Source organism: Ascaphus truei, chromosome 4, assembly GCF_040206685.1.
Source record: "Ascaphus truei isolate aAscTru1 chromosome 4, aAscTru1.hap1, whole genome shotgun sequence".
In the NCBI taxonomy this organism is placed as follows: domain Eukaryota; kingdom Metazoa; phylum Chordata; class Amphibia; order Anura; family Ascaphidae; genus Ascaphus; species Ascaphus truei.
In genome coordinates this window covers 75,431,335-75,453,805 of record NC_134486.1, presented here as the reverse complement: position 1 = coordinate 75,453,805, position 22,471 = coordinate 75,431,335, and the positions used below count along the sequence as shown (strand labels likewise).

General features: G+C 45.4%; 1 protein-coding gene across 1 annotated transcript in view; it reads left to right on the top strand.

The window, feature by feature from the left end:
* The window catches only part of SEL1L2 (SEL1L2 adaptor subunit of SYVN1 ubiquitin ligase), a 73,146-nt gene that overhangs the window by 11,340 nt on the left and 39,335 nt on the right, over positions 1-22,471 (top strand). Inside the window, exons 3-5 of the mRNA XM_075594932.1 lie at positions 6,195-6,248; positions 6,335-6,394; positions 6,479-6,560. Of these exons, the coding sequence (XP_075451047.1) occupies positions 6,195-6,248; positions 6,335-6,394; positions 6,479-6,560 (196 nt within the window). The remainder of the gene's footprint in view (positions 1-6,194; positions 6,249-6,334; positions 6,395-6,478; positions 6,561-22,471) is intronic.

The window sequence follows — 22,471 nt, the reverse complement described above, 5'->3', positions numbered from 1 at the left end:
GATGGAGCAAGCTGCCCAGCCCCTTAGCAGAAGCTCTGCTCTCTCCTTTCTCGCACCGGTTCTGCAAACTGAGGAAAATTTAGGTACAGGTTCGCACGAACCGGTGCAAACCGGCTGAATCCCACTGCTGCTTGTAGTCACTCGGGCCTTCCCTTCTGATTCCTTTTGAATGCTTGACATCCGGCCCTCAAACTACAACTCCAGCAGGCAGCCACCAAACTACAATGACGTCACTTCCGCTACACACTTCTGTCTCCATGAAGGAGATTTGTGCCATGAAATTTTAGTAGGTGCAGGTGGCAGCAAATAAGTTTTACTTCAAAAATATACCCACACCACCCCAATACATTTTAAAAATAACTCACCCAATACATATAAAAAATACACAGAGAGAGAGGTGAGAAGGGGGAGAGAGAGAGGTGGGGGGGGGGGGGGGGGAGAGAGGTGAGGGGTGGAGAGAGGGAGAGAGAGGTGAGAGAGGGAGAGAGAGGTGAGGGGGAGAGGGAGAGGGAGAGAGAGGTGAGGGGGGAGAGAGAGAGGTGAGACAGGAGAGAGAGAGGTGAGAGGGGGGAGAGAGGTGAGGGGGGGAAAGAGAGAGGTGAGGGGGGAAGAGAGAGATGAGGGGGGGGAAGAGAGAGGTGAGGGGGGGGGGGTGTAGGAGGACATGTGCAGAGGTACACAATGGAGACTGTTGTAAGGTGAAATTAAAACAAGGCTTTATTGTGCCTGTCACTTTAAACACAGCAAAAAAATCAACATAAGCAAAATAGTGAGCCAAACAAAAACCTGCTCCACTTTGGCATATATGTATCCTTATATTCCAGCCCCTTTTAACTGGGTGGCTACCCAAGCTATTAATCAGCCCAAGTCATATATATATATATATATATATATATATATATATATATATATATATATATATATATATATATATATATGTCATTGGAAAATAAAATCTTATCTGTTTGCTGGGTTGATGCCTTTTCTCCGGATAATCAGCATCCAGGTTTAGAAGTCTTGTTTGTCAGCTCCAGAGATCTGTGTTCTCTCGGTCAGTCTCACCTGGGAGACTCAGGAACCTCTGCTCTGTTTCCTTGTTCAGCTCATATGTGAGCTAAGGAGTCTCTCTTCCTGTCTCAGAGGCAGGCTTTTTCTACCACCTGTAATCAGCCAGGTGGTGTTAGTTAATTGCCTACCAGCAGTTAACCACCACACTGCTGGATTAGAGGCACATTTGTGAACAGGGATAAGTCCCCTATTACAGGGGGAAAGATAAGTGATGGGAGAAAAAGGATGAGGGGGGGAATTAGGGGGAGAGGAGGGGAGATGTGGGAGAGAAGGGGGTGAGAGTGATATTAACTACAACTCAATACAAAGAAAATACAAATTACCTTAGCACAGGCTATAGATGTGGTGAGAAATATTACTTTGTTGCAAGTAACAAAGTTATCAGTTGGGACACAGCAGCTTCTGACAGCACTAGCAGCTGTCAGAGAGGGAGAGAGACTGCTTATGCTGCCGTGTTGTGAGAGAGACTGCTTATCCTGCTGTGCTCAGTGAGGAGAGGAGCGGAGTTGCTGCCGGAGGCTTGGACTGGGAGAGGTATTTACAGTTACCTTTTAAACTTAGCGTTTTTTTTCTCAGCGCGAGCCCCTGCATCTCTGAAAGGTGAGTTGGCAAGTTGGCAAAAATTCTGACCAATCAAAGAGCAGGGATTTCAGTAATGCCCGGAATTTTACTGTTTTAGCCTATAATTAAGTAATAATCCCCGAAGAACAGGGCATTACTGGCCAATAAGAGTTGAAGGCCTGAGGCGAAGCCGAGGGACTTTAACCCAGCCAGGGCATTATTGGCCAGTAATGCCCTGTTCTGAAGGGATTATTACTATTATAGGCTAAATGTAGACTTATTTAATAAATTTCATAAATAATAGACACTTTTGTATAGTTAAATAGATTTTTTTATTAAAATAAAATGGTAAATATATGAAACCACCTCTATATATGCTTACACTGCAGATATCTATATCCACACACTGCCGCCCCCTCTGTGTACACACAGACACACACAGCACCTCTACTGACACACACAGCAGCTCAACACACACACACACACACACAACAGCACACCACACACAACACAGCACCTCTACACACAGTAGCTCTACATACACACACACACACCCACACACACACACACACACACACACACACACACACACACACACATACACACACACACACACACACACACACAAGCTCTAGACACACAACACAGCACCTCCTCTACACTCACAACACATCACCTCTACGCCCACAACACAACACCTCTACACACACAACACAGCAGCTCTACACACACACACACACACACAACACAGCAGCTCTACACACACAAACTCTGCTGCTACACACACGATACACCCATAAACACTGCTGCTAACACTGACACACACACACACACACTGGAGCTCTATACACACACACAGTAGCTCTATACACACACACATCAGATCAACACACACACAGACTACTGCTACACATACAACAACACACACACACAAACACAACACACACACACACACTGGAGCTCTATACACACGCACAGTAGCTCTATACACACACATCAGCTCTACACACACACACAAACTGCTGCTAGACACATACCACAACACACACACACACTGCAGCCACAATAAAAAATGCAGCCACTTACTAAACTTTGCACTCTCCCCCCCCACCTCTACACACAACACAGCACCTAAACACAGACAACATATACACACACACACACACACACACACACACACACAACACTGCACCTCTATACACAGCACCTCTACACACAACACAGCACCTCTACACACACACACAAACTGGTGCTACACACACATGCTACACCCATAAACACTGCTGCTGACACTGACACACACACACTGGAGCTCTATACACACACACACACAGCACCTCTACACAGATATACAACACAACAGCACAGCACACACACTGCTACTGACACACTCACACACAAACTGCAGCCACAAAGAAACTGCAGACAGCCACATACTTCTTTGCAGACTCCCCTCACACCCCCCCTAACCCCCCAATTCAACTGAATCTGCTCAGAAAATCTCAGTCAGCTCAGAAGGGAGAGGAGTCAATCCGTGGCTGATACTTCCTGACCAATCCAATACCCTGTCTCAGAGCTGTTACTTCATTCTAACCAATCCCCTGCCCTGTCTCAGCTGTTCTGAAAGCTGATTGGCTGGAAATAAACACATTGAAAACTGCACTTTGCAAGTTGCTAAAATTCCGGGCATTACTGATTGGATAATGCCCGGAATTTTAACCAATCAGAGAGCAGGGTTTTTAATAATGCCCGGAATTTTACTGCTTTAGCCTATATTACAGTATATACCAGAAACATATGACTTTAATCATTAAAAAACATACTGTACTATAGTTTATGATGTAGAACAGAAAATAGAGCAAAGTAACTCGCACTCCAAACGAAAAAATGGAGAAAACTCACCAGCCAAAAATCGTTAACTATTCGGCTACATAAAAAACATGTACAAATAGAGAGAACTCTCCACCCATGCGTTTCATGCCCCCTATGGCGCTTTCTCGAGGAGTAAGTAGTTTGGGGAGGTGACTACTATTTATACCTAAAGCAGAACAAAATATTAAATAGAAAAATAATAAATAAGGGAAATAAGAATGGAAAATAAAAATGAAAATAGAGACCAATACTGCTATCATGTTTAGTCGTAGATAACAGACTTAAATAGAGACTGAAATATGCAGCAACCACAAATAACTATATTATAACTGCACATCTTCGTGGCTAGTGAGAAACAGACACTAACAAAAAAAGAAAAATACTTTCAGTCTCTATTTCAGTCTGTTATCTTAGGGCTAAACATGATAACACTGTTGGTCTCTATTTTCATTTTTATTTTCCATTCTTATTTCCCTTATTTTTTATTTAATATTTTTTCTGCTTCTGTCAAGTCTTACTTGTCACTTTTGTTTGTTCATTTTAGTTTCTCTTCTCTTTTTTTCTTTTGTTTCCTATGTCTTTTCCTCAGTTTTTTGCTTTTTGCTTGTAAATTATTATTAATTGGCATCAGTTATCTTTTTACTTGTGGTCGGAGGTACAAATAGTATTCACCTCCCCCAACTACTTACTCCTTGAGAAAGCGCCATAGGGGGCATGAAACGCGTGGGAGATGAGTTCTCTCTGTTTGTACATGTTTTTTATGTAGCCGAATAAATTGTTTTTAACGATTTTTGGCTGGTGAGTTTTCCCCATTTTTTCATTTGGAGCGGCAGTTACTTTAATCTATTTTCTGTTCTACTTACTTGCTTGATTGAAGAGATGCTTTTGTTGGAATACTGGAGGATTTGTGCAGCAAGCACCGCTTCATACAAGCAGCGGCAGCTGGAGTTGCAAGACGGTGATATATAGTAAGTAGTGGCTACTCCACACCGGGCTTACTGGAGACATAGGGTTTCAGTCTTGGAGTTTTTTCCATGTGAGGCATATACAAGCCTACACAGGGTCTTATACTCACTGTATGATTTATCCCTTTATACATCTCCTCCTGCCCTCCTTTATTATTGCACATTACATAGCTGCACTATTTACCACCCCAACTCGATTTTTGCTCCGGTTATCATATGTTATCTTACTACCTTTTGGTTGCTTGGTTCATTTTTTAGTTATAGTTTATGATGTGTTTCATGTTTCATGTATATGATCCCTAATATATATCTTTGTATGACACGTAACTTTTTGCAATGATAGGGTTAAGTCCTATACAGTACATTAATTTTAGGCTATTCCCAGAAATAACGCAATGATAAGCAGGGTCTAGATGTGAGCAACAGCAGCTTTTGGAAGGTCTTAAATATTGTAGCGTTATTCCCATGCGCTAACATGAACAGAGGGAGGTCTGTGGATCTCCGTTGTTAAGCGAACTACTCATTACCATATGATTTGTATATGAGTAAGCCAGATATCCATGAAAAGTTAGCAATCTGCTATTTTACAGGTGAACTTGAGGATATTGTAACACTAAGCACCTTTGGGGATATCTGTTATGACTTATCGTACCACTAACCCAATTTAACTGATTGATAATTATTTAACGGTCTTCGGTGGATCTACCCGATAGTGTGCAATTTTCTCTAGCGCGTCTTTGCATTCAACTCAACATGTGCAATAAATAGTATTTTTTTCCACTCAAGCCTTTCCCTATATGCATGACGAATTACCCCCCTATTCGCAGACCACTTTCCTTGGATATTACATTTGATTCCTATTTGGCTGCACTCCTAGTCCCCATACAAATAGAACATACTTGTGTAGAATAAACAAAGCTTTTATCCATCCAGTTTCAAGTCGAAAACACCAACATATTTAAATTTAGGAATAAGCATGTAACAATAGTTTGAAAAAATATGGATTATTCTGTAGTGCAGTATATTGATTTTTGTTACTATTTAGGATTTGCTTTACATACTTATGGTAGAATATATGAGTGTTACTGGTCCATCATTGTGTCATATGATATGTATGCCATTTGCATAGCTATTGTATTGAAGGACACTGTCTGTAACTATAAATAACGAATTAAAATAATAATAATAATAATTGATGAATGAATAGTACAATCACCTAAAACATCGTTTCCAGTAAAAAATAATAATTAAAGTAGTAGGCTACAGCGACTGATTTAATGTATTTATTATTTCAGTGCTAACTTTTAGATTTAACAATATTATATATAATGAACCAACATTTAACTATTGTTTACAACAAAGTTGAGTAGGACAATGGTTTGTCATGTCAATGTATTATTCTAGAGTCAGACATTTGCACCGTAACCTTTGTTATTTCTTCATATCAGTACTTGTATTATTAATTACATCTATTGTAATTGAATTATCTGGTCGGTAACTGTTACATACGCCTATAACATATGCTATCTATTACTGTGCATGCAATGTCTTATATATAATGTATAACCTTGCTCACTTAATGTTACTACGTATTTGTAACCATGTATCTGTCATCGTAACTCTGTGCCCAGGACATACTTCCAAACGAGAGGTAACTCTCAATGTATTACTTCCTGGTAAAACATTTGTATAAATAAATAAATCTGGGTTTTCTCTTGGTTTCTAAAGGCTTTAGGTTTGTTGTCTTCATTTGGAATAGGGGTGGACCACAACCAAGCTAAGGTAAAAAAAAAATGCAATTCTTTTTTTTTCATACAGTGCCCCTTGCTATATATATTGTCTATATAACGTCACCCTCTCTTTTTTAGGCAGTGGTGTATTATACATTTGGAGGACTGGGTGGAGATCTAGTGTCACAGCTTATATTGGTTTGTTTTACATCTTCATAATTATTTATTTGATAGTCCTGATCTATGACTTAAATTAGTAAAATTATTTTCCCCTTTATTTAGGGATACAAATATTGGTCCGGGATCAATGTTCATAAAAACTGTGAAGCAGCCCTTTTGCATTATAGAAACGTAGCAGTTAAAAGTAAGTGAGTTATGTTTCCCAACTGAATGAATTGAATAGGTAGCATTGTATATACTGCAGGGACCAGTAAACGGCTGGGAATATTGGCAACAAATTATCCCAAACAGGAAGGTGTTGCAAAGATCTTGCACTACTGGGGAAGTGTGCTAAGGCCTGCTATAGAAATCGACGTATACTTTAAACTAATTAAAAATGGCATTAAGAGTTAAATTAAACAAAAAATGAAATTGGGGGGGGGGGAGTCACTGTTATCTAATATTATAAAACTGATTAAAAAGAAAAAACAACAACTTTTAAGACTTCACATGTTTTACTGCTTTAACCAATATAGGGCTCTATTTATTAGTCTCCCTGTTGCAAAACTGGAGCAAAGATAATGCACCAGATTTATCAAATGAGAGATTCCTGTTGCTTTTATTATACCCCAGTTTTGTAGTCAGGGCTGTTATAAAGAGACCCCCATATTTGCAAGGAGTTTGGTGAGGGCAAGAAACAGAATATTACTATTTTAAAAATAAAAAACATTAACGGCAGGATGACTAACTTGACAATCTAAACTGATGTTTAAAGCTGCAGTTCAAGCTGCCATTTAAAAAAAATAAATAATAATATAATATATATATATATATATATATATATATTATATTATTATTTTTTTTTAAATGGCATATATATATTGTGACATAGTCCAAAGATGTTAGGCAGCTTTCTGCCCCATTTTAGGTCAGAAAGTGCAGGAATAGTTAAAAATGATCCGTTCCACAGCTTCCCATTAACGCAGGCAGCTGGATGGAAAATCCAGACCACAGATTATAATGGCTCTAGTTCTCCCTCACCTGCTCTTCTAATCACATGCACAGGTATTTAGAGCAGAGAGGTTTTGCATTTCACTCTCTCTCCTTAGAGCCTGGAGGCTGGGGGTATCGCTGCTCCCCTGTTTCCAGTGTCGGGGTTGACGGCCCCTCCACGTATCACAGTACCAGAGGATTTGCCTGGACACCACAAGCAGATAAGACAAAACAAATGGTTACTGCTGTTGCTAAAAGACTGTGCTGTATCTTGTGACCCTAAATGAGAGAGCATTGTTTTAAACTGGGGAACCAGTTTAGTTGGCCAGCAGCTGTTAGAGAGACTGATTCTGATGTGTAGTTAGATCCCTGAAAGGGATAGGATTTTGCTTATATGATTTTGATTTTATTTCTTGAAATAACAGTGTGGGAAATATTGTAACACTGAAATATGTGAACTGCTGAATGAAAGTATCTGAGTACCTCTAACCTTCACATGTTAAAGCTGCAGTACCTTACTTGGATGAAAATAAAGCAGGCAGAAGCCTGAGTTAAGCAGCATAATACTTTGCATGATCCTGTTTGTTGTATAATTAACCCTAGAAGACTGTGTCGGGAAGAACCCAGACAGACGTCAGCACTACAAAAGAGGGGCGTTTGTCACATATGGTGGAGAATGCGGGTCGACACTAAAAAGTCTGTGGGTTTGCAAATAAATGCGGGGGTTTAAAATGGCCGCCCAGCTGAACTAAAGTACAGATGCTATGAGTGAAGTCTGTCCCACTGTGTATATCAGTTGTGCTTCTAGCATACACAGAGAATGTGCGAAGTGTGGATGCAATAGCACCCTGAACCCAAATAGAAAACCAAAATGTTTTGCTGAAGAAAAAAAAAAAAATTGCATCTAGCAAGTGCTGTTTGTAAAGCTAATGCCTTTTGCTGAAGTAAGTGAATTTGCAGCTAGCAAGTGCTATATGCAAGTTGCTGAAGTGAGTGAAATTGCAGCTAGCAGATTGTCCCTGCCGGGTTTCTAAAATGGCCGACGTGAAATGTTTGTTTTGTAATGTACATAATCATGAAAAACAGTGTCCCTTCAGGCCATACGATGATGATGATGATGACGACTCATATGTGGCCCTTGGAGGAGAGCCGTACCCACAGATGAATTTAGTATGCTGGGCCTGTCATAAAGTAGGTCACATGGAAGATGTGTGCCCCAAAATTTTCAAAGACAAACAGCTGCAAAAACAAGCAACGCCCTATGAGTGCCAGCAAGATGTGGAAGCTGATACCAGTGAGCGTGTGCCCAGTACCACTGATATCTCTGGAGCTAATAAAGCAAAAAGAAAGAAGAAAAAGAAAACTGTTCCTCAAGTCACAGGGGAAGTGACCGAGCCACTTGAACCTGCGCTGTCAGGACATGCGTCAGAAAGGCGCCGAGATGTGCTGCAGACCGGAGTGACTAGCAGAATTGTCACGGGAACAGTGGCAAAGGAAAAGGAGGAGAAAAGGGAAGCTGAATCCTTGAACCAGGATAAAGAGGCTTTGGTTTCTGCACTCCAAGCTGCCCGCCATGATTATGAAGTCCTGCGGCAGGGATTGATGAAGGAGCGAGAATGTTGGAAGAAGGAACAAGAATCTAACAATAAGGTGCGAGAATGTTGGAACAAGGAGCGAGAAGCGAACGCCGAGTTACAGAGGTGTATACTTCCAGCTTTACAAGAGCACGAGACTTTGAAGAAAACAGAGTCTCTCTTACGGAGTGAGCTGGAAGAGGTGACGACTAGTCTGAAAAAGGCCAACACCGTAATTGCCACCATAGAGGAAAAACAGATTAAGTCTGACAAATCGATTGCTATCCTAAAACAGAAATACGGGAAGGCTCTGCAAGAGGTTCACACGCTCAGCACAGAGGTGCAAAACTCACTCCTGGAGGGCCACGGTCTGAACACAGAGCTGGGAATATTGAAAGAAACCTATGAGAATGCCCTGAGTAATTTAGAGACTGTAAAGAGAGAGAATGTAATTCTGAAACAGAAAAATTCAGACTTGACTGACCAGATCAGTGAAGGTGATAAGAAGCTTCACCAAGCAGCAAAAGTGGAGAAGCAATTGATCCAGGAAAAGCTAGAAATACAGGAAGAGCTGCAGAAGCAGATGGCTGAGCGCGAGATACATTGCGCCGAAATGGAGGAGGTGTCCGTCCGTCAGGTGGTCTGCCTGACATTGCGCTATGAAAGCGAGATGGCCGATATCCACAAGCAGCTGGACCACACGGCAAATGAGGGGGCCCGGCTGCTGCTGGAGCTGAACAAGACCCGAGAGGAGCACCTGCAGCTGCAGGTCAAGAATAGAAAAAATGAAACAGAGTTAAACTTTGCTCTGAAACAAATGACAGACATGGAGTCGCAACTCAACTCCAAAGAAGTTGAATTAGCAGCTGCACTGAGTGGAAAAAGAAATAAAGGACAGCAACAAAGACGCTACCAGGACATTGGAGAAGCTGCTAAAGTGGTTCAGTCGGGCTATCAATCCTACCTCCTAACCAAGCAAGCTGTACGTTCCTATACACTTAAAGTCAATGTCCTCACTGATGACAAAGAGGAAGGAGAAAGAATTGACTTTGATTGTGCTGCTGTTATTCCAGAAACAGATAGGCACCCTCCTGAGAATATTCTCCCTGATCTGGGATTCAAAAATCCAGATCCTCAATTTCATTTACGTTGTCCAGAAGATTATCAAACTAGTGAACGCAGCCAGGCCACCACAGAAGATGTTTTAGCCAAGTGGGTGGCAGTTCCTGAAAACACAAACTTGTTGACAGATCCTGATGACGTTGTTAATATGGACTACGTTTGTACAGAGGCAACTAGGTCTTCAAAACGCAAAGGCCTGGTAATGGCCCCAAAAGGGAAATCAAAGATTGAAAAGAAAAAGCAACGAAGGTCAACACGGCGCCTGAATAGTTCCAGATCTCGCCACTCTGGACCACACTGTGGAGCCAAGGAGAATCCGGACCGAGGGTCTCGTCAGTGGCTGAAGAAACAGTCCAGTCATTTGCAGGCTGCAGCGGGTGTTGAAATAAAGTCAGAGGGTGTAATGGACTGGAAGTCAAGAAAAAAAAAAAAAAAAGGAAAAATGTTTGGGAACTGACCGATTTTTATGTTATACGAGTGGACTATGTCACTACTACAGTATATGCTATACTATGCCTTTAGAAAAGCATTTTTGTAAATATTGCAATGTTGTATTTTTTTTTCTCTTCATTGAAAATGTAGGTAAAACTACAAATTAATATACAGGGTTGATGGCCCTTAAGATTACAAGGCTGTAGTATAAGAAAAAAAAAATATTGGTAGCTTACAATATAGAAAAAAAAATGCCCTTTTCGGTTGGTAAATATATAATGAAGTTCATATTCGTGTCATGTGAATACTTAATATTGTACTGAGGAGTTAGCTCAAGTATTTCAGGTAGGACGCTCACCCCAGTGAGGTCCATGGCCGCTCACCCCAGTAGGTGTGAGCTGGGGAGGGGGATATGTGACATAGTCCAAAGATGTTAGGCAGCTTTCTGCCCCATTTTAGGTCAGAAAGTGCAGGAATAGTTAAAAATGATCCGTTCCACAGCTTCCCATTAACGCAGGCAGCTGGATGGAAAATCCAGACCACAGATTATAATGGCTCTAGTTCTCCCTCACCTGCTCTTCTAATCACATGCACAGGTATTTAGAGCAGAGAGGTTTTGCATTTCACTCTCTCTCCTTAGAGCCTGGAGGCTGGGGGTATCGCTGCTCCCCTGTTTCCAGTGTCGGGGTTGACGGCCCCTCCACGTATCACAGTACCAGAGGATTTGCTTGGACACCACAAGCAGATAAGACAAAACAAATGGTTACTGCTGTTGCTAAAAGACTGTGCTGTATCTTGTGACCCTAAATGAGAGAGCATTGTTTTAAGCTGGGGAACCAGTTTAGTTGGCCAGCAGCTGTTAGAGAGACTGATTCTGATGTGTAGTTAGATCCCTGAAAGGGATAGGATTTTGCTTATATGATTTTGGTTTTATTTCTTGAAATAACAGTGTGGGAAATATTGTAACACTGAAATATGTGAACTGCTGAATGAAAGTATCTGAGTACCTCTAACCTTCACATGTTAAAGCTGCAGTACCTTACTTGGATGAAAATAAAGCAGGCAGAAGCCTGAGTTAAGCAGCATAATACTTTGCATGATCCTGTTTGTTGTATAATTTACCCTAGAAGACTGTGTCGGGAAGAACCCAGACAGACGTCAGCACTACAAAAGAGGGGCGTTTGTCACAATATATATATATATATGCAGAAAACAAGAAGAAAAAACAGGAGCACTCCTAGTGTGATAAAGTATAAAACAGTATTTATAGGATTGTAAAATATAAAAAGCGCACTCACAATAATAGCATTTATGAGATATACTCAATCGCCTTGAAGCTGTGAAGGGAATGTATCAGCCTGTCCCGTTGGTGCCACCTCTGGTGTATCCGTTGGTTCAGCAAGGTGCACTGGAGCCACCGCAGCCAGATGATGTAATAATCAGCAACACGGTCAGAGACTCCCTCCAGATACACCTCCCACAGCTCTCACTGCTCACCAGCAGGCAACTGCAAAACCGGAAGCGACAGCAGTCCCAAGCAAAATAGCAACAGCTCCAAGGTACTCTCTCCGTTCGTGCAGTAATGTCCTTAGTGACGAAGTCCTTAGTGACGAAATGCGTAGGGCGTTTCCCAAAGAGGCGAGTTTGTGGCTGACATTACTTACACTCTCACTGCACACACTCTCACTGCACACACTGCTCACTGCACACACTGCTCACACTCTCCCAGCACACACTCTCCCAGCACACACTGCTCACTGCACACACTGCTCACTGCACACTGCACACACTCTCACTGCACACACTGCTCACTGCACACACTGCTCACTGCACACACTGCTCACTGCACACACTGCTCACTGCACACACTGCTCACTGCACACACTGCACGCACTCTCCCAGCACACACTTTCCCAGCACACACTCTCCCAGCACACACTGCTCACTGCACACACTGCCCACTGCACACACTGCTCACTGCACACACTGCTCACTGCACACACTGCTCACTGCACACACTGCTCACTGCTCACTGCACACACTGCTCACTGCACACACTGCTCACTGCACACACTGCTCACTGCACACACTGCACACTGCACACACTCTCCCAGCACACACTGCTCACTGCACACACTGCTCACTGCACACACTGCACACTGCACACACTCTCACAGCACTCAGCTCTCACAGCACACTCTCACAGCACACAGCACTCACAGCACACTCTCACAGCACAAAGCTCTCACAGCACACAGCACTCACAGCACACTCTCACAGCACTCACAACACACTTTCACAGCACACAGCACTCACAGCACACTCTCACAGCACTCACAACACACTCTCACAGCACACTACACCACACCTCCCACTCCCCCTCCATACCTTTGGTGTCGGCTGCTGAGATCGGAGCGGAGCTGGCATCAGGAGGAGGGGGGGTGTCGGGAGGAGGGGGGTGTCGGGAGGAGGGGGAGGGTCGGGAGGAGGGGGGGTGTCAGGAGGAGGGGGTGAGTGAGGAGCAGGCTGGGACTCGGAGGGCCGCGTGGGCTATGCCGAGGAGGGGGGGTGAGTTAGGAGCAGACTGGGACTCGGAGGGCCGCGTGGGCTATGCCGAGGAGGGGGGTGAGTTAGGAGCAGGCTGGGACTCGGAGGGCCGCATGGGCTATGCCGAGGCGGGGGGGTGAGTGAGGAGCAGGCTGGGACTCGGAGGGCCGCGTGGGCTATGCCGAGGAGGGGGGGTGAGTGAGGAGCAGGCTGGGACTCGGAGGGCCGCGTGGGCTATGCCGAGGAGGGGGTGTAGGTGTGGGGGCATGGGGGGGAGGAAATGGATGCCGGTGGTGGGAGGTAAGGAGCAGGTTGCGGCTGGACTCGCCGTTGCTTGGGGACGTGTAGGGCTTCTGGCCACCTCTTCCTTCCTTCCCTCCTCCCTCCCTCCCTCCCGATCAGGCGCGCGGCGGCCATTTAAAAAAAAAATTAGCGCGACCCCGGGTCTAGCGCGGTTGGATCGGATCGAGGACCGCGCTATAACGGGTTTTACCTGTATATATATATATATTCCCATTCAATATGTGCATCAATACAATCTGCACACTCACAAGGGATTAGCTAAGCTGCAGATCAATCCGTTCTCCTGTAATCAATAGCTTTGCTTAGGGTTATTTCGTTCAGTTCTTGCATAGCATTATGGGAAATGTCATCCTGGAATATGATTGACTGGGCAGTTACTAGATACAATTGGTGCACTGCTAGAGAGAGTGCGGGAGGCTCAAGAGCCAGAGCCTATCAGAAGGAGAAGGGGGCTGTCACTTTGGAAATGCTTCCTACATTAGAAACATTAAAAATGTCTTTAAGACATTTCTTTAAAAAAAAAAAAAAAAAAAAATGTTACAAGTATTTTCTCATAGTACAGAAAAAAACCACATGTAGGATATTGCTTGAACTACTGCTTTAATCTTGCAAACATGATTGATTCATTTTCAAATTGGCTTCCAGCTTAGGTTTGCTATTTTACCTTACATACATACTGTATATAGTCTTCATAATATTTGGAACAATTGTAACAATGCAAGGTAATTTTTCAGGCATAAACTTTGCCATCACCACATACCTTTTGTGAGCCTCTTTTTAAAGTATTTTTTTTTAATTTAAAAGGTTAATTAGCCCATTTGTTTTGGTTCAAGTCTATAGTCATTGCATATATTGTATCCCTTTCATGTTTTTCATATTTTAGCTTTAAACTTTATTTTTTTATAATCTCTCTTTATACTAGCTTTTGAGGATAAGAGTTAACAGTAATGCTGACTCATTTCAGCTGACTGATAGGTGAATGAAACAGATGCAGCAGGTGGACCTTTACAGATGAATTCTTACTTATCGTTTGGCATGTTACAAATCACTTTCTCTCCACCTGGAGCAACAATTTTGTGTATTTTTGTTACATTTCAGAAGCCCCAAAACAACAGAGAATATTTTATTAAGAAAGGGCTATTGCTGAACAGTGATAGCACCAAATAATTCACCATACAGTATAACTAGCAACAAGTTTGTGTGTGTGTGTGTATGTTCATATAGTATCTCCTCTTCTCCATCTATCAGTTCCCATCTCAATTCTATTCCTTCACACTTTATCAGAACACTTGCTCCTACCCTGGGCTCCACTCTCACCTGTATCGTAACTCCCCCTAATCCTTTAAGCATGCAGTTGTTGCCTATTCTAAGAAACAACACCCACCGCCCTACCCGCCTTACTATTTACTGCCCTATCTTTCTCCTGCCTAAACTACTAAAATGCCTCCTCTTCTCCCGCATGTTCAACTACCTTAATTCCCATGCCCTCCTAGACCCTCTGCAATGTGGTTTTTGTACAGCTAATGCCAGGGGCAAACTGGCCAGGGGGGCATGGGGGAAATTGCCCTTCGGGACAGTCCTATTTGCAGGAATGCGAGTCGCTCTCTGCTTTGCTTTGAGTATGGCGGCAAACTCAGTGTTACTTATCCTACAGACGTTGTCTGTGCTAGATAGAAAAAAAATATCCAACTTGAAGAAAAGACCATAGTAGTCTAATTATCTGCACCAGACCCATAACACAGAGGAGCCCAGCGTTTCGGTCCCCAAAGTAGACATATGGCTTAAGAAGGTCCAAACAGAAAATATCTGTTTTGATCGAATGTTTCTGTGTCTACTTTTTCGACATTGATTAACAAGCAGCGGGTGTTCACCAGGGCAGTGGTCCTTCAGTGCACAGGATAGCTTAATCTCGAAAATCCTTAATCAATTAACCCTTCCTTATATGAAAATTGGACAGAATAATATCTCAGAAATACACATGCAGTCTAAGGCCTCGGCCAGGCTCCCTGCTTGCTCGCTAAGGCGCGCTGAGGCTCAGGGAAAGCGGGTGCTTTCCCTGGCCTTGCGGTTGCTTACCGCACGCGCTGTCAGGCGGCGGGGCGGGCACGTCACTGGCCGGGGGCGGGCCAGTGACGTCACGGAGCTGGTTCGCCCTCATTCGGCAAAATGCTCACGTGACCGGCCTGTCGCACTGGCAAGCGGGGGAAGTTTAAATTCCCCTAAGACCTACGCTTCCGCGTGCTTGCGGAAGCTTAGGTGAGCCCCTACTAAAGCTGCTCTAATTGTGGCTGTAGGGGCTCAGTGCTGAGCGGGAGCGCGCGTCAGCGTGCTTCCGCCAGCAAGCAGGGAACATGGCCGAGGCCTAAGTCTCATCAGAGTGAGCATATATAGATAATAAAGGTGTCATCCCTCTTACAACTATATTACTAGTTAATCCACCTCCTTCCAAGTGTGTTAACCCCATCATGATCCGCAGCGTCTAATCTACTGGGTCTGCATATGAGCTGATTAGCAGCGGGAGCTATATGCAAAACAACAAGCTTTCATGTATGTACACAATAGGTACAACCTGCATCAACAAATAATATTGCCACATTCAAACCACTCTGCTGCCCACAATTATGCAGTCTCGCTCCGGAATACGTGGCAGCCCTACCACAAAAGAGAGCATATCACAATGTGAAGACAGTATCGCTGTTTTTTAGGAATTTCAAGCAGGTGAAATATATTACCGTATAGTTACATAGTCACATAGTAGATGAGGTTGAAAAAATACATGCGTCCATCAAGTTCAACCTACTGTATGCTAAATTTAGACGACAGATACTTTATCCTATATCCATACTTACAGTATATTGATCCAGAGGAAGGCAAACACAAAACCCCCAGTGAAATATTATCCAATGATATCTCCTAAGGGGAAAAATAAATTCCTTCCTTACTCCAAGAATTAGCAATTAGATTACTCCCTTGATCAACATCCTTCCCATGTTTACTTATTTGGTATATCCCTGTGTCCCTTTCCTTTCTAGAAAAATGTCCAAACTTTTTTTGAACAAATCTATTATATTTGCCATCACAGTCTCCATGGGTAATGAATTCCACATTTTAACTGCCCTTACTGTAAATAACCCTTTTCTTTGTTGCTGGTGAAATCTCCTTTCCTCCAACCTAAAGGCATGACCCCAAGTCCTTTGTGTTACGCCGGTGCTGCCCGCAGACCAGACCCCTGAGCTGAAGGGGGAAGTGGAAATACACGCACCCGCAGCAAAGGGAGCATGTCCGGAGTGTGGTATGAAGCATTGCCAGGCCAGGTGTAGTAAGGCAGACAATACTTGCCGGTACCGGTTGTAGAGATAGAGTGAAGGATGCCTCGCCGAAGTCAGTGAGTGGAGAGTGGAGATAGGTCGTTGTCCAAGCCGTGTTCAAGGGGTTACCAGAGTGAGCGTTGTCCAAGGAGTGCCGAGGTCGAGAGCCAGAGGGGGTAGTCGTACAAGCCGCGTCAGAACCTGTGAAAACACTGAGAGAATCCAGAAGTACTTCCATGCAGAGACTATGTCGAGCAAAGACTGAGAGCAGAGAGGAGCTAGATAAAGCAGGAAGGTCCAATTAGGAACGGAGGCGGGACAGGAAGAGCTACAGGGAGACACTGCAGGTTGGTGCAGGCATAACAGGCCAGGTGAGTTTTGTTGGTAACCTGAGTATGCCTGTGCAGTGTGCGGGGGCGGAGCCTGAGGTCCGGGGGACGGGAAGAAGAGTGTGCAGACTGAGCGTGCTCCGTAACTCGTGTACGCGCGTGAACCGAGCCAGTGGATGGTGCAGGTGTGCGTGCAGGTGTGCGTGCAGGAGGGCGTGGGCGCGCCCGGCCCTGAGCAGAGGAATCGCCGAGGGGAGTGATCCCGCAAAGGCGGCAGGGGCGAGGAGCCGTGGAGGCCGATAAGGCAGGTTTGTTTTGTGTGTCCAGGGACTCCCTGCGGGAAGGGGGTGCTCTGTGTCGGGACCGTGGAGAACGCCGATTCCTGACAGTACCCCCCTCTTCAGGAACGGCCTCAGGACGATCCAAGAACGGTTTTTCTGGAAACTTTTTCCTGAAGGACTTAAGAAGGGCCGGGGCATGAATGTCCTTTGAAGGTACCCAGGATCTCTCTTTAGGGCCAAAGCCCTTCCACTGTACCAAGAACTGGAGCTGACCCCTGGATAGACGAGAATCCAAAAGAGAGTGAACTTCATATTCCTCGTTATTTTGTACAGTAATTGGATCCGGTTTACGAGTCTGATCCGGAAAGAAGTGACTGGAGATAAATGGTTTTAAGAGGGACACATGAAAGACATTGGGAATCTTCTTACTGGGTGGTAGTTGGAGCCGGAATGCCACGGGATTGATTTGTTCGCAAATAGGGAAGGGACCCAGGAACTTAGGTGCCAGTTTAGGAGATGGTACCTTGAGGTGGATATTCTTAGAGGAGAGCCATACCAAATCCCCTGGTTTGTAACTGGGCGCCGAACGACGACGACGATCGGCCTGTAGTTTCGATCTGCGGGAGGAGTTGAGAAGGGTAGACTGAATCCTGGACCATGCGGTTTGGCTTGGTACTCCAGAAGGGATGTTGGGGATGGGAAGACAGGGAGGATGGAACCCATAATTTATAAAGAAGGGCGACTCCCGGGTGGACTCGTTTTTGGCAGAATTGACGGCATACTCTGCCCAAGAGAGGAGTTGAGCCCAATCATCCTGGAAATCGGATATGAAACATCTCAGGTACTTCTCCAGGGATTGATTGATTCTCTCCGTTTTTCCATTGGACTGAGGATGATAGGCAGAAGAGAAAGAAGAAGAGATGCCCAATCTCTTTGTGAAAGCTCTCCAAAATTTGGATACGAACTGAGAACCTCTGTCAGAAACAATGGATGAAGGGATCCCATGAATCCGGAAAATCTGCTCCGTAAAGATATCAGCAAGGGCGGGAGAGGTGGGCAATCCTTTAAGTGGAATGAAATGGGACATCTTCGAGAACCTGTCCACGACCACCAAGATAGTGTTCATTCCTCTGGACCTGGGCAACTCCACAATGAAGTCCATCGAAATGTGGGACCAGGGGCGGTCGGGAACTGGAAGGGGTAACAGAAAACCCTGAGGCTTTTGACGGAGAGTCTTGCTTTGAGCACACGTGGGACAGGCGCGGGTAAACTCCAGAATATCTTGAGACATCCTTGGCCACCAGAAATTCCGACGAATGAGATCAGTAGTCTTCTTAAAACCTGGATGACCTGCAGATTTAGAGGAGTGACCCCAAGACAGGACTTCTGGAACAAATTTGGAAGGTACAAAGAGTTTGTTGTCGGGAACGACCAAGTCCTTGGGAATGCGTCTCTGGGAGTGCAAAATCTTGTCAAGGTTCTTGAAAGAAGACGTGGCGAGAATCCTCTCATGCAGAAGGATAGTCTCCAAAGATTCCTCTGGCCTCTCTTCAGAAGAATGTATACGGGAGAGTGCGTCTGCCTTTACATTCTTGGTCCCGGGGATATAGGAAAGGTGAAAATCGAATCGAGAAAAAAAAAGAGCCCAACGAGCCTGTCGTGGACCAAGGCGTAGAGCGTTCTCTATGTAAAAAAGGTTCTTGTGGTCCGTGAGAATAGTAAACGGCTCTTTCGACCCCTCCAGCAGGTGTCTCCACTCTTGAAGAGGCATCTTCACGGCCAGAAGTTCCCTGTTACCCACGTCATAGTTCCTCTCGGCAGACGAGAATTTCTTGGAAAAATATGCACAGGGATGTAACTTATCTTGGGGCATGGGTCACTGAGAAAGAACGGCACCAGCGCCGCAATCAGAAGCGTCGACCTCCAGGACCAAGGGAAGTTCAATGTTGGGATGACGGAGAATAGGTGCGGATATAAAGGCTTCCTTGAGAGTCTCGAAGGCAGAGATGGCCTCGGATGACCAAGCAGAAGGATCAGCTCCTTTTTTGGTGAACGCAGTAAGGGGTGCCACAATGGTGGAAAAACTCCGTATAAACTTACGATAATAATTAGCGAACCCTAAAAAACGTTGTATGGCCTTGAGAGAGTTGGGTCTTGGCCATTCAGTGACTGCTTGAAGTTTACCGGAGTCCATCATAAAGCCCTCATCAGAAATGATGTACCCCAGGAATTGAGTAGAGGACTGATGAAAGGTGCACTTCTCCAGTTTGGCGTACAAATGGTGTTCACGGAGACGGGAAAGGATGTAGGAGGTGTGGTGTATATGGTCCTGGAGATCTTTGGAAAAAATCAGGATATCATCCAAGTATACAATAACAAAAATATTGAGTACCTTACGAAAGACGTCGTTGATGAAATCCTGGAAGACAGCGGGAGCATTACATAAGCCGAAAGGCATTACCAGATATTCGTAGTGTCCACTACGTGTGTTGAAGGCCGTCTTCCATTCATCCCCCTTCCTGATGCGCACCAGGTTATAGGCACCACTTAGATCCAACTTGGAAAAAATCTTGGCCCCCTGTAATTTATCGAACAGTTCGGTAATAAGGGGAAGGGGGTAACGATTTTTAATAGTTATGTGGTTTAAACCCCTGTAGTCGATGCAAGGCCTCAACGACCCGTCCTTTTTCTTGACGAAGAAAAACCCAGCCCCTTTGGGGGGGAATTGGAGGGACGAATAAAGCCTTTCTTGAGATTCTCCTGGATATATTCATCCATAGCGTGAGATTCTGGTAACGACAAGGGGTAGGTCTTGGACTTGGGTAGGGAGTAACCTGGCACTAGATCGATCGGACAATCGTAAGTCCTCTTTGGCGGCAAGAGGTCTGACTGTACCTTATTGAAAACGTCCCGGAATTGATGGTAAACGGAAGGTAGAATAACTTCGGGAACAGAGGTATTGGCCAGCAGTTGATTAGTCTCGCCTGACCTCGGCCTCCAGGAAATGGGAGCAGAGGAAGTCCAGTCAATGAGAGGATTGTTAAGCTGTAGCCAAAGAAGACCAAGGGTGATGGGTATCCCAGGAGCGTGAATGGCATCGAGAACTAAGATCTCCTTGTGCAGATGTGAGGACAGAAGCAAGGGAGACGTCTCTAAGGAGATGTGGGCCGGGGTAAGAGGACGTCCATCGATACCGACGAGTGCCATGGGAACCTTCTTTCTCACGAGTGGTATGCGGTTTAACCTGGCGAAATCAAGATCCACGAAGTTTCCTCCAGCTCCTGAGTCAATGAAAGCGGCGGTAGAAGTCTTCAACTTATCGCCTGAAAGGGAGACTGGAAATGTAAGTTTCTTAGGGAGTTCACCTTTAGAAAGGGGACGTGGAGACATTACACCCAGAGAAAGTCCCTCTGTACTCACTGGGTGGTCCCGTTTCCCGGATGCAGTGGACACTCCCGAACCAGATGTTCCATGGATCCGCAGTAGAATCACAATCCCCCGGCGTGGCGGAACTGCTGTATCGGTGTGCGAATGAGTTGTACCCCCAATTGCATTGGCTCTGGCAACTCCAGTGCAGGACGAAGAGGTATGGTAGCACTTGGGGGAGCAGGAGTGTTGCTGGGAGTACTGGAGAACGGAACTTGAAAGTTATGGAAGCGAGTGCGCTGACGCTCAGAGCGACGTACCTGGATACGTTGATCCATTCGGACAGCCAAATCAATGAGGACCTCCAATTGATCCGGCCTGGATTGGCGAGAGAGTTCGTCCTTGATGGGATCTGCCAGGCCTTGCCAGAATATGGAAACGAGAGCCTCTTGTCCCCAGTTAGTCTCGGCTGCTAGAATCCGGAATTCCACAGCATACTGTGTCACCATTCGCCGTCCCTGAGTGATCTGGAGGAGAGAAACAGATGCCATCTCCCGACGAGCGGGAGAATCGAATACTCGTTGAAACTCGGCTTTAAATGCTGGGTAATCTTGGGTAAGGTCAGAACGTCGCTCCCAAACCGGGGAAGTCCAAGCCAGGGCGCTGCCAGTGAGGAGGTTATAAATGTAGGCTACCTTCTTGCGATCAGTATTGTAGAGATGGGGGGCCATTTCAAACTGCACCTCACACTGGTTTAGGAAACCCCTACAATCTTGCAGTTTACCTGCATAAGGCTTGGGGGGAGGAATCCTTACATCTGAGCTGCTAACTGCGCTTGCGGAGTGGGGGCTTACATCTGGCGGGGTCGCGGTCGGTACCCTGTCTGAGAGTACTGCGACCTGGCGTGTAAGTGCCACAATTTGGTCCGCCATGGCCTGGTTTTGCTGAAGCAGATTGGAGAGAAACTGTTGAAGTTCGGTCTGGTCTGCGTCTTGTGGGCTCAACATAATGTTACGCCGGTGCTGCCCGCAGACCAGACCCGTCCCCTGAGCTGAAGGGGGAAGTGGTAATACACGCACCCGCAGCAAAGGGAGCGTGTCCGGAGTGTGTTATGAAGCGTTGCCAGGCCAGGTGTAGTAAGGTAGACAATACTTGCCGGTACCGGTTGTAGAGATAGAGTGAAGGATGCCTCGCCGAAGTCAGGGAGTGGAGAGTGGAGATAGGTCGTTGTCCAAGCCGTGTTCAAGGGGTTACCAGAGTGAGCGTTGTCCAAGGAGTGCCAAGATCGAGAGCCAGAGGGGGTAGTCGTACAAGCCGCGTCACAACCTGTGAAAACACTGAGAGAATCCAGAAGTACTTCCATACAGAGACTATGTTGAGCAAAGACTGAGAGCAGAGAGGAGCTAGATAAAGCAGGAAGGTCCAATTAGGAACGGAGGCGGGACAGGAAGAGCTACAGGGAGACACTGCAGATTGGTGCAGGCATAACAGGCCAGGTGAGTCATGTTGGTAACCTGAGTATGCCCGTGCAGGGTGCGGGGGCGGAGCCTGAGGTCCGGGGGACGGGAAGAAGAGTGTGCAGACTGAGCGTGCTCCGTAACTCGTGTACGCGCATGAACCGAGCCAGTGGATGGTGCAGGTGTGCGTGCAGGAGGGCGTGGGCGTGCTCGGCACTGAGCAGAGGAATCGCCGAGGGGAGTGATCCCGCGACGGCGGCAGGGGCGAGGAGCCGTGGAGGCCGGTAAGGCAGGTTTGTTTTGTGTGTCCAGGGACTCCCTGCGGGAAGGGGGTGCTCTGTGTGGGGACCGTGGAGAACGCCGATTCCTGACACTTTGTACTGCCCTTGGGATGAATAGATCTT